The sequence below is a fragment of the Salvelinus sp. IW2-2015 genome, unplaced genomic scaffold, assembly GCF_002910315.2.
Source record: "Salvelinus sp. IW2-2015 unplaced genomic scaffold, ASM291031v2 Un_scaffold1460, whole genome shotgun sequence".
Taxonomy (NCBI): Eukaryota; Metazoa; Chordata; class Actinopteri; order Salmoniformes; family Salmonidae; genus Salvelinus; species Salvelinus sp. IW2-2015.
The window spans coordinates 154,675-166,291 of NW_019942921.1; the positions used below are offsets into that span (position 1 = coordinate 154,675).

At 42.0% G+C, this 11,617-nt stretch overlaps 1 protein-coding gene across 1 annotated transcript; it reads left to right on the top strand.

Annotated features, from left to right (window-relative positions):
- The first annotated feature begins 1,165 nt into the window (after positions 1 to 1,165).
- LOC112070921 (protein S100-P) lies at positions 1,166 to 2,937 on the top strand. The gene is made up of 2 exons (XM_024138373.2): positions 1,166 to 1,496; positions 1,693 to 2,937. The coding sequence occupies exons 1-2, from the start codon at positions 1,359 to 1,361 to the stop codon at positions 1,831 to 1,833; spliced, it is 279 nt and encodes a 92-aa protein (XP_023994141.1). The 5' UTR covers positions 1,166 to 1,358; the 3' UTR covers positions 1,834 to 2,937.
- Positions 2,938 to 11,617: the final 8,680 nt, after the last annotated feature.

Below are 11,617 nucleotides of genomic sequence, written 5' to 3' on the forward strand. Positions count from 1 at the left end.
ATTGTGTACAGATCCTTGTGACATGGGGCCGGGCATTATCATGCTGAAACATGAGGTAATGGCTGCGGATGAATGACACGACAATGGGCCTCAGGATCTTGACACGGTATCTCTGTGCATTCAAATTGCCATCGATAAAATGCAATTCATTGAAAAATGCCTGCCCATACCATAACCCCACCGCCACCATGGGGCACTCTGTTCACAACATTGACATCAATAAACCGCTTGCCCACATGATGCCATACACGTGGTCTGCGGTTGTGAGGTCAGTTGGACGTACTGCCAAATTCTCTAAAACGACATTGGAGGCGGCTTATGGTAGAGAAATTAACATTCAATTCTCTGGCAAAAGCTTTGGTGGACATTCCTGCAGTCAGCATGTCAGTTGCACGCTCCCTCAAAACTTGAAACATCTGTGGCATTGTGTTGTGTGACAAAATGGAACATGTTAGAGTGGCCTTTCCTTGTCCCCAGCACAAGGTGCACCTGTGTAATGATCATGCTGTTTAATCAGCTTCTTGATATGCTACACCTGTCAGGTGGATGTATTATCTTGGCAATTGAGAAATGCTCACTAACAAGGATGTAAACACATTTGTGCACAAAATCTGAGGGAAATAAGCTTTTTGTGCGTATGGATTTCTGGGATCTTCTGGGATCTTTTATTTCAGCTCATGAAACATGGGACCAACACTTTACATGTTGCATTTATATTTTCGTTCGGTATATAATCTATATTCTCTCTTACACTGCAACTATAGCCCAGAATTTTGCCTGGTCAGGTCATGTGGTATTGATCAAAGAACATGACGTGATCTTTTCTGACTTCTAGTTACTGAATGTTCACCTTCCTACAGAAACACTCTCATCATAGTGTAACCATTTAATGTAGCCAACCAAAACTCATTAGGCTTGTGTCCAAAAAGCCACTCAAAGTAAGCTAACAGCAGCTCTGAAGGAAAACAGCCACAATGCACCCGGATCCAAACACCTTCCTAAAAACACTTTAACTATTCTTGAATCAAATCCAATTTGACAAAATAGCACGACAGAATTCTATGGAACCAGTCATTGAGGTAAAGTTTGCAATAGGCGTTTTGATGTTAAGATAATGTTGACACAACCGTAAACTCCCCCAAATCAAACACTATCGGTCACTGCCACCTCCCAAGCACTGAGCTAACAGTCGCTTTTGTAAGTTCCTTGATTCAAACATCAGTCAACATTAATACATGAGCAGAATATAAAGCAGACTTCAATTCCACTCGGTCTGTACCTTCACCTCTCCTCCTGTCCGGTCGCCGAAACGTTGCCTTGGAGTTTTTGCCCTAACTTTATCATCACCAGTAGCAGTCATGTCCCAACTCGAGACAGCGATGGCCATCCTCCTGAAGACCTTTGACAAGTACTCTGGAGCCGAGGGCAACAAGGGCACGCTGAGCAAGGCTGAGCTCAAGACCATGATAGAAAAGGAGCTGCCTTCTCTCCTGAAGGTACTGTACACTGCACTGTAGGCCAACGTTACACTGCAGCAAATGTATTAGATTCAACAACTCTGTCTTGTCCCATCCAGAGGGCAAGCTGTTTTCAATTCTAGTTTATATATCATGCTATTTGTGTGAATAACAGTCGTTGAGATGAATCATGTTGTTTTGTGGGACCTCCTCATTCTCCTCCGTCTCTCTGCAGGCCTCTAAGAACCCTGAGGACTGTGACAAGCTGATGAAGGCTTTGGACCATAATGGAGACTCTGAGGTGGACTTCAATGAGTTCATAGTCCTGGTCGCTGCTCTCACCTGCGCCTGCCACAACCGCTGCCCCAAGAAATGAGCTCCTCGAGCAGAATTGTGGTCGAGTCACGCCCGGCTGCAAGTAGCAAGTGCCTCCCGCCAGACCAGAGTTCCCCCAATCTCCCTGTTTCTGTTTATAATCAGTTAATAATCATTTTCTTACTAAATGCATCTTTATCCATTTGTGTGGTGGTCTTGTCTTCCAACTGTGGCTGAAAATGTAAGTAATCCCTGTCCCAGTTACCTGGGAGCATTTAAAACAGTGACTATCGAGTAGGCCTATATTTACTCACTTTTACAAAATACATTTATTTTATCTTTTCAGTCTTGTTTTCGTTATTTTGTGCACCACTTAAATAACAAGTCATCATGTAATATAATTTAGAGGTGTTTACATTACTTTAAAATGTATTTTTTTTTTTATATCTGAGTCACCTCAGACACTTTATACACGGTCGGCTGTTAAGTAGGGCAAACTACAAATAAAGGCAGGAGTTTTGGCATACAGGCTATTCATGGCCATCTTGTGGCCACAGGTGACCGGTGAATGGCAGGCAGCAAAGATTATTTTGGCCTCTGGTGTTTAAAACTTAATTAAATTAGTAGCACTCTGCTCACACCATGAGATGAGAGACATTATAGAGATAATACTTCTGCAGAACGACAATCTTTCACATGAATTGAACATGCAGCCAGAGGCTTTAAACCGAATTGAACTTTTCAACCACATTAAAGAGAATAGAAGAACATAGTGTTCAGTTGAAAACTATCCGTTCAGATCCAATGCCTATTTTTAGCGTGTGTAGGCGTTAACATGCATGTTACACCTTGAAACAAACCACTTAGGAAGTGAACTTTTATCAAACCACAATGGTATCATATCTCCTACACAGCATGTGAACCAATATTACACCTCAGAGATATTTCCTTGCATATTTCCTTTATAAATGTGAACATGAAAAGCTGCATGCAAGTACGTGATGTAACAAACGTGTACTTTACATTGTTGTACACTATTTTGTTGATGCTGTAACTATACATATAGACATTGAGGATTTATTCAAGACTGGCATGTCCTGTCTACATACCCCTTATCATAGACAATCAGTGATGTAAAGTACTTAAGTAAAAATACTTTAAATTACTACATAAGTCATTTTTTGGGGGTATCTGAACTTTACTATTTATATTTTTGACATCTTTTACTTTTACTTCACTCTACATTCCTAAAGAAAATAATGTACTTTTTACTCCATACATTTTCCCTGACACCCAAAAGGGCTCGTTACATTTTGACAGGAAAATGGTCCAATTCACACACTTATCAAGAGAACATCCCTGGTCATCCCAACTGCCTCTGATCTGGCGGACTCACTAAACAGAGAACATCCCTGGTCATCCCAACTGCCTCTGATCTGGCGGACTCACTAAACAGAGAACATCCCTGGTCCCAAACTGCCTCTGATCTGGCGGACTCACTAAACAGAGAACATCCCTGGTCATCCCACTGCCTCTGATCTGGCGGACTCACTAAACAGAGAACATCCCTGGTCATCCCTAACTGCCTCTGATCTGGCGGACTCACTAAACAGAGAACATCCCTGCCATCCATCCCTACTGCCTCTGATCTGGCGGACTCACTAAACAGAGAACATCCCTGGTCATCCCAACTGCCTCTGATCTGGCGGACTCACTAAACACAAATGCTCCGTTGTAAATTCTGTCTGAGTGCTGGAGTGTGCCCCTGGCTATCCATCAATAAACAAAATCAAGACAATTGTGTCATCTGGTTCGCTTAGTATACGGAAGTTGAAATTATTTATACTTGAACTTTTACTTAAGTACATTTTCGAAATTCCATTTACTTTTGATAATTAAGTATATTTAAAACCAAATACTTTTGGACTTTTACTCAAGTAGTATTTTACTGGGTGACTTTCACTTTTTTACTTGAGTCATTTTCTGTTAAGGTCTCTTTACTTTTACTCAAGTATGACAATTGAGTACTTTTTCCACCACTGTAGACAATGGCTATAAGGCCCAATCCCAAATCGCCCCCTAATTCATGATGTACTTGTGGAGAACGGTTCGTATTGTTGGTGAACATTAATCAATTTCCTTATTGATTATCTTGCCTATTGATCGTCATTGGCATACAGGTGACACACTTATATAGTTGTACAATGAATGCAAAAAGACCATGCAATTGCTGCCCTCTTGTGGTACACTGCCCTCATGCTGTGAGTGCACAATGTATTTTTTTTTTTAAATAAAATATAATCGGCACATACCATGTYTCCTAAATCATGCTAGTATAATGCAAAGTAATTGTAATTGAGAATCAAATTCCCTTTTGCAAATAACACTGTACTAGATTCTTGTTTGAGAGGGAGGGATAAGCAAATTCCTTAAATTCCTCTCATTTCCCCCGGGACTTACCGGGACCTTGAAGGACTGTTTTGAAACGTGCTGAGACTGTAATCGGATTGCAAAATTGTTAAGCGCAACCTCAGTCTCACATATCCTCTCTCTTTCTCTCTCTCTCTCTCTTCCCTCTCCACCTCTTTCTCTAAATCTCTCTCTCTCACACACACAAACACACAGTGTGATGTGATTGGGCATTCTATGTTGCATGTCTAGTTTGTCTGTTTCTATGTGTTTGGCCTGATATNATGTCTAGTTTGTCTGTTTCTATGTGTTTGGCCTGATATGGTTCTCAATCAGAGGCAGGTGTCAGTCGTTGTCTCTGATTGGGAGCCATATTTAGGTAGCCTGTTTTGTCATTGTGGGTTGTGGGTGATTGTTCCTGTGTCTGTGTTGTCACCATACGGGACTGTTTCGTTTTRGTTRGTTCACTTTGTTGTTTTTGTTCAGTGTTCTATTTGTTTTATTAAAATATGGAAACTTACRACGCTGCAGTTTGGTCCTCCGATCCTTCCTACTACTCCTCCTCAGAAGAGGAGGAAGACGAGCYTTACAATACAGTTGTATTTACAATGGTGTTTGTTCTTCACTGGTTGCCCTTTTCTTGTTGCAACAGGTCACAAATGTTGCTGCTGTGATGGCACACTGTGATATTTCACCCAGTAGATATTGGAGTTTATCAAAATTGGGTTTGTTTTTCGAATTCTTTGTGGATCTGTGTAATCAGAGGGAAATATGTGTCTCTAATATGGTCATACATTTGGCAGTAGGTTAGGAAGTGCAGCTCAGTTTCCACCTCATTTTGTGGGTAGTGTGCACATAGCCTGTCTTCTCTTGAGAGCCAAGTCTGCCTACGGCGGCCTTTCTCAATAGCAAGGCTATGCTCACTGAGTCTGTACATAGTAAAAGCTTTCCTTAAGTTTGGTCAGTCACAGTACTCTCTGTTTAGGGCCAAATAGCATTCTAGTTTGCTGTTTTTTTGTTGATTCTTTCCACTGTGTCYAGTAATTATTTTTGTTTTCTCATGATTTGGTTGGGTCTAATTGTCTAACTGTCCTGGTGCTCTGTGGTGTCTGTTTGTGAACAGAGCCCCGGGACCAGCTTGCTTAGGGGACTCTCTCCAGGTTAATCTCTCTATAGGTGATGGCTTTTGTTACGGAAGGTTAGGAAATCACTTCCGTTAAGGTGGTTGTAGTCTCTCTCTCTCTCTCTCTCTCTCTCTCTCTTTCTCTTTCTCTTTCTCTTTCTCTTTCTCTCTCTCGCTCTCTCTTTCTCTCTCTGTTTCTCTTTCTCTTTCTCTCTCTTTCTCTCTCTCTCTCTTTCTTTCTCTCTCTCTCTCTAGCAGGCATTAGGAGCTTATCTCTGGATTAGGGACCAGAGGGGAGGAGGTTATGGGAGTCAGGAGATACAGGTGATGGGGGAGGGAGCAGGGGTTGAGGCAGGGAGAGTAGAGGGGAGGGGGGGTAGAGGGAGGGAAAGACCAGAGAGAGAGGAGACCAGACCAGAGGAGAGAGGGAGGAGACCAGACCAGAGGAGAGAGGGAGGAGACAAGAGACACACTTCTCGCTCCTCTCAGCTGTTGCCAGTGTGCACACACGCACACACACACACACACACACACACACACACACACACACACACAACACACACAAACACACACACCACACACACACAACACACACACACACCACACACACCCAACACACACACCACACACAGCCCTCCTCTGTCTGCGTTCCCTTGTGTCTGCCTCAAAGTACGCTTTACTTCAGGGTGACTGTCACGAGACGTCCCAATGCGTCTGCATAGTGAACCTCTACGTACTACCCAGGCAAACGACGGTTTAAACATTCCAATGGGAGTAGCTGCATGTCATAGCCTCATGCCATGTACGGTATCTCCTGGTTTATCACGAACCAGTTTGAGTGGATATGAAACCTGCTGATATGTGTCATTAAGTCAGATGTCACTTAGTCATCATTAGTAGACAGAGAGGCTAGCCAGTATTAGTAGACGATAGGCTAGCCATTACTAGTAGACAGATAGGCTCGTCATTATTAGTGGACAGATAGGCTAGCCATTACTAGTAAAGATAGGCTAGTCATTATTAGTGGACAGAATAGCGCAGTATTAGTAACAGATAGGCTAGCCAGTATTAGTAGACAGATAGGCAGCCAGTATTAGTAGACAGATAGGCTAGCCATTATTAGTAGACAGATAGGCTAGCCATTATTAGTAGACAGATAGGCTAGCCAGTATTAGTAGACAGATAGGCTAGCCAGTATTGGGACAGATAGGCTAGTCATTATAGTAGACAGATAGGCTAGCAATTATTAGTAGACGATAGGCTAGCCAGTATTAGTAGACAGATAGGCTAGCCATTACTAGTAGACAGATAGGCTAGTCATTATTAGTGACAGATAGGCTAGCCAGTATTAGTAGAAGCAGATAGGCTAGCCAGTATTAGTAGACAGATAGGCTAAGCCATTATAGTAGACAGATAGGCTACCATTTTAGTAGACAAGATAGGCTAGCCAGTATTAGTAGACAGATAGGCTAGCCAGTATTAGTAGACAGATAGGCTAGCCAGTATTAGTAGACAGATAGGCTAGCCAATTTAGTAGCAGATAGGCTAGCATTATTAGTAGAACCAGATAGGCTAGCCATTATTAGTAGACAGATAGGCTAGCCAGTATTAGTAGACAGATAGGCTAGCCAGTATTAGTAGACAGATAGGCTAGTCATTATTAGTAGACAGATAGGCTAGCAATTAAGTATAGGTAGCAATCAAGATAGGCTAGCCATTATTAGTAGACAGATAGGCTAGTCATTATTAGTAGACAGATAGGCTAGCCATTATTAGTAGACAGAATAGGCTAGCCAGTATTAGTAGACAGATAGGCTAGCCAGTATTAGAGACAGATAGGCTAAGTCAGTATTAGTAGACAGATAGGCTAGTCAGTATTAGTGGACAGATAGGCTAGCCATATTAGTAGACAGATAGGCTAGCAGTATTAGTAGAGCAGATAGGCTAGCCAGTAATTAGTAGACAGATAGGCTAGCCAGTATTAGTAGACAGATAGGCTAGCCATTATTAGTAGACAGATAGGGCAGCCATTATTAGTAGACAGATAGGCTAGCCAGTATTAGTAGACATATAGGCTAGCCAGTATTAGTAGACAGATAGGAGGCTAGTCATATTAGTAGCAATGCTAAGCAATTATTAGTAGACAGATAGGCTAGCCAGTATTAGTAGACAGATAGGCTAGCCATTACTAGTAGACAGATAGGCTAGTCATTATTAGTGGAGCAGATAGGCTAGCCAGTATTAGTAGACAGATAGGCTAGCCAGTTATTAGTAGACAGATAGGCTAGCCATTATTAGTAGACAGATGGGCTAGCCATTATTAGTAGACAGATAGGCTGACAAGTATTAGTAGACAGATTAGGCTAGCCAGTATTAGTAGACAGATAGGCTAGCCAATTATTAGTAGACAGATAGGCTAGCCATTATTAGTAGACAGATAGGCTAGCAGTATTAGTAGACAGATAGGGCCTAGCCATATTAGTAGACAGATAGGTAGTCATTATAGTAGACAGATAGGCTAGCAATATTAGTAGACAGATAGGCTAGCCATTATTATAGACAGATAGGCTAGCATTATTAGTAGACAGATAGGCTAGCATTATTAGTAGACAGATAGGCTAGCCAAGTATTAGTAGACAGATAGGCTAGCCATATTAGTAGACAGATAGGCTAGTCATATTAGTAGACAGATAGGCTAGCAGTATTAGTGGACAGATAGGCTAGCCAGTATTGGTAGACAGATAGGCTAGCCATTATTAGTGGACAGATAGGCTAGCCATTATTAGTAGACAGATAGGCTAGACCAGTATTAGTAGAACAGATAGGCTAGTCAGTATTAGTAGACAGATAGGCTAGCCATTATTAGTGGACAGATAGGCTAGCATTATTAGTAGACAGATAGGCTAGCCAGTATTAGTAGACAGATAGGCTAGCCAGTATTGGTAGACAGATAGGCTAGTCATTATTAGTAGACAGATAGGCTAGCAATTATTAGTAGACAGATAGGCTAGCCATTATAGTAGACAGATAGGCTAGTCATTATTAGTAAGACAGATAGGCTAGCCATTATTAGTAGACGATAGGCTAGCCAGTATTAGTAGACAGATAGGCTAGCCAGTATTAGTAAACAGATAGGCTAGCAGTATTAGTAACAGATAGGCTAGCCAGTATTAGTGACAGATAGGCTAGCCAGTATAGTAGACAGATAGGTAGTCAGTATTAGTAGAAACAGATAGGCTAGCCAGTATTAGTGGAACAGATAGGCTAGCCAGTATTAGTAGACAGATAGGCTAGCCAGTATTAGGTGACAGATAGGCTAGCCAGTATTAGTAGATCAGATAGGCTAAGCCAGTATTAGTGGACAGATAAGGCTAGCCATTATTAGTGGACAGATGGCTAGCCAGTATTAGTAGAACAGATAGGCTAGCCAGTATTAGTAGACAGATAGGCTAGTCAGTATTAGTAGAGAGATAGGCTAGCCAGTATTAGTGGAAGATAGGCTAGCCAGTATTAGTAGACAGATAGGCTAGCCATTATTAGTGGACAGATAGGCTAGCCATTATTAGTAGACAGATAGGCTAAGCCAGTATTAGTAGACAGATAGGGCTAGCCAGTATTGGTAGACAGATAGGCTAGTCATTATTAGTAGACAGATAGGCTAGCAATTATTAGTAGACAGAATAGGCTAGCCATTATTAGTAGACAGATAGGCTAGTCATTATTATAGACAGATAGGCTAGCCATTATTAGTAGACAGATAGGCTAGCCAGTATAGTAGACAGATAGGAGCCAGTATTAGTAACAGATAGGCTAGTCAGTATTAGTAGACAGATAGGCTAGCCAGTATTAGTGGACAGATAGGCTAGCCAGTATTAAGTAGACAGATAGGCTAGTCAGTATTAGTAGACAGATAGGCTAGCCAGTATTAGTGACAGATAGGCTAGCCAGTATTAGTAGACAGATAGGCTAGCTAGTATTAGTGGCAGATTAGGCTAGCCAGTATTAGTAGACAGATAGGCTAGCCAGTATTAGTGGACAGATAGGCTAGCCATTTATAGTGGACAGATAGGCTAGCCAGTATTAGTAGACAGATTAGGCTAGCCAGTATTAGTAGAACAGATAGGCTAGTCAGTATTAGTAAGAGGATAGGCTAGCCAGTTTAGTGGACAGATAGGCTACCCAGTATTACAGACCAGATAGGCTAGCCAGTATAGTAGACAGATAGGCTAGCCGTATTAGTAGAACAGATAGGGCTAGCCATTATTAGTGGACAGAATAGGCTAGCCAGTATTAGTAACAGATAAGGCTAGCAGTATTAGTAGAACAGATAGGCTAGCCAGTATTTAGTAGACAGATAGGCTAGCCAGTTATTAGTAGACAGATAGGCTAGCCAAGTATTAGTAGACAGATAGGCTAGCCAGTATAGTAGACAGATAGGCTAGCCATTATTAAGTGGACTATGTTAACAAACTTCTGCCCGTATACACAAGTGAAAGGGGGTGCATAAATCTACCTGTAAGGAGAGTTTTAGTATTACTGGCACTACACTCTTAGAAAGAAAAGTTGCTATCTGGAACGTAAAACGGTTATTCGGCTGTCCATATAGGAGACCCCTTTGAAGAACCCCTTTAGATTCCAGGTAGAACCCTAATGGGTTCCATGTAGAACTCTTTCCCTAGAGAGTTCTACATGGAACCCAAAAGCAGTGGTGTAAAGGACCACTTTGCATTGATTTCAGAGTGATTAGAGGGACAATAGAGTGCTGAGTACCGGGCAGTTAGCAAGTTTCTTAGGCAACGAATTACCATCAGCAGCATCTGAGCTTGGAGAAGCCTAGTTAACGTGACTAAACGGTCTTGTGGAATTTAACTGCCGTCATGACTCGTGACCGCCGGTGTGGCGTTAATACAGTCACGGTAACAGCCCTAACTGCAACGCGGATTTCATTGAATTGAGTCTGACGGTAAATTGTGTAGTCTGAAGTAAGGTGGGAGAGAGCTGCAGACACCATAACAGGCCAGAGCCACACCCACCCCACCCATGACATACATTAAATTTTATACTGTCTCACCCTTTACTGAACATTCCTGTCAAACAGGATCCTAGTCTGCCTTAGACTGTCATCAGACCCAAGTCCTCAACCAATAATGCAGAGCGAGTAAAGATAACTTGGCTATACACACGGGTCCCAGTTAGTCCCAACCTCCAGCCGCTCAACATTATCTATTTTGAACTTTGACCAATACAACGTAAACATACTGCCTGAACCATGCTCGCCAACAACCCTGGTTTGCATCCATGAGGTGTGGGGAGACAAAGAAGATGGACACATTCTGTGTCTTTCTAAAACAAACAGAGGAAGAGCACAGTTCAGCACCAACAGGTCAGTTCCTGAGTGGGTGGGAACAATCTAGTAAGTTGACCTTCTAGCAGACACCAAACAACACAGTAGTCGTCACACAGACCAGTAGAGTAGCTATTCATTCCTCAGTCTTGTTGACCACAGTCAGTCTGGCGATACAGTGAAGGGGCTGTGAGCAGAGTGATGTAATCCAACTCACTTCCATGATCTTACTGTTCTGCGTTGTGATGTAATCCAACTCACTGTTCTGCGTTGTGATGTAATCGAGAGAGAAACAAAGAGAAACAACGTGACAATAGTAGAGACTTTGGCCTCCTTTATCACACCTTTACAAACAGACTACATTTACACGTCCAAGATAACACAGCCGTCATGACATCATTATTTCAATTTAGCCACAGTGTTGTACTGGGGAAAGTCCATAACTCTATGTCTCATTACCTTTGGGTTAAAAAAATAAATAAGTTTGAGGTTGAAACTACATGTGAAAAGCCCTCCATTCTAACCCTGGGGTGTAATCATTGGGGGCGGCAGGTAGCCTAGTGTGGTGGGCCAGTAACCGAAAGGTTGCTGGATCGAATCCCCGAGCTGACAAGGTAAAAATCTGTCGTTCTGTCTCTGAACAACCCACTGTTCCTAGGCTGTCATTGTGAATAAGAATTTGTTCTTAACTGACTTGCCTAGTTAAAATAAAGGTWAAATAAAAATGAGGCCATGTAGGTAACTTTTCACGTGTAGTTGTGAGCAGCTTGTCAAAACCATTTGGCTTCATAATGACTGCGATAGTTCACAGCTGTGACAGGCCAAAGAGGTTGTGTGTAATGTCTGAGTGAGATCAAATCAAATTTTTTATTTGTCACATACACATGGTTAGCAGATGTTAATGCGAGTGTAGCGAAATGCTTGTGCTTCTAGTTCCGACAATGCAGTAATAACCAACAAGTAATCTAA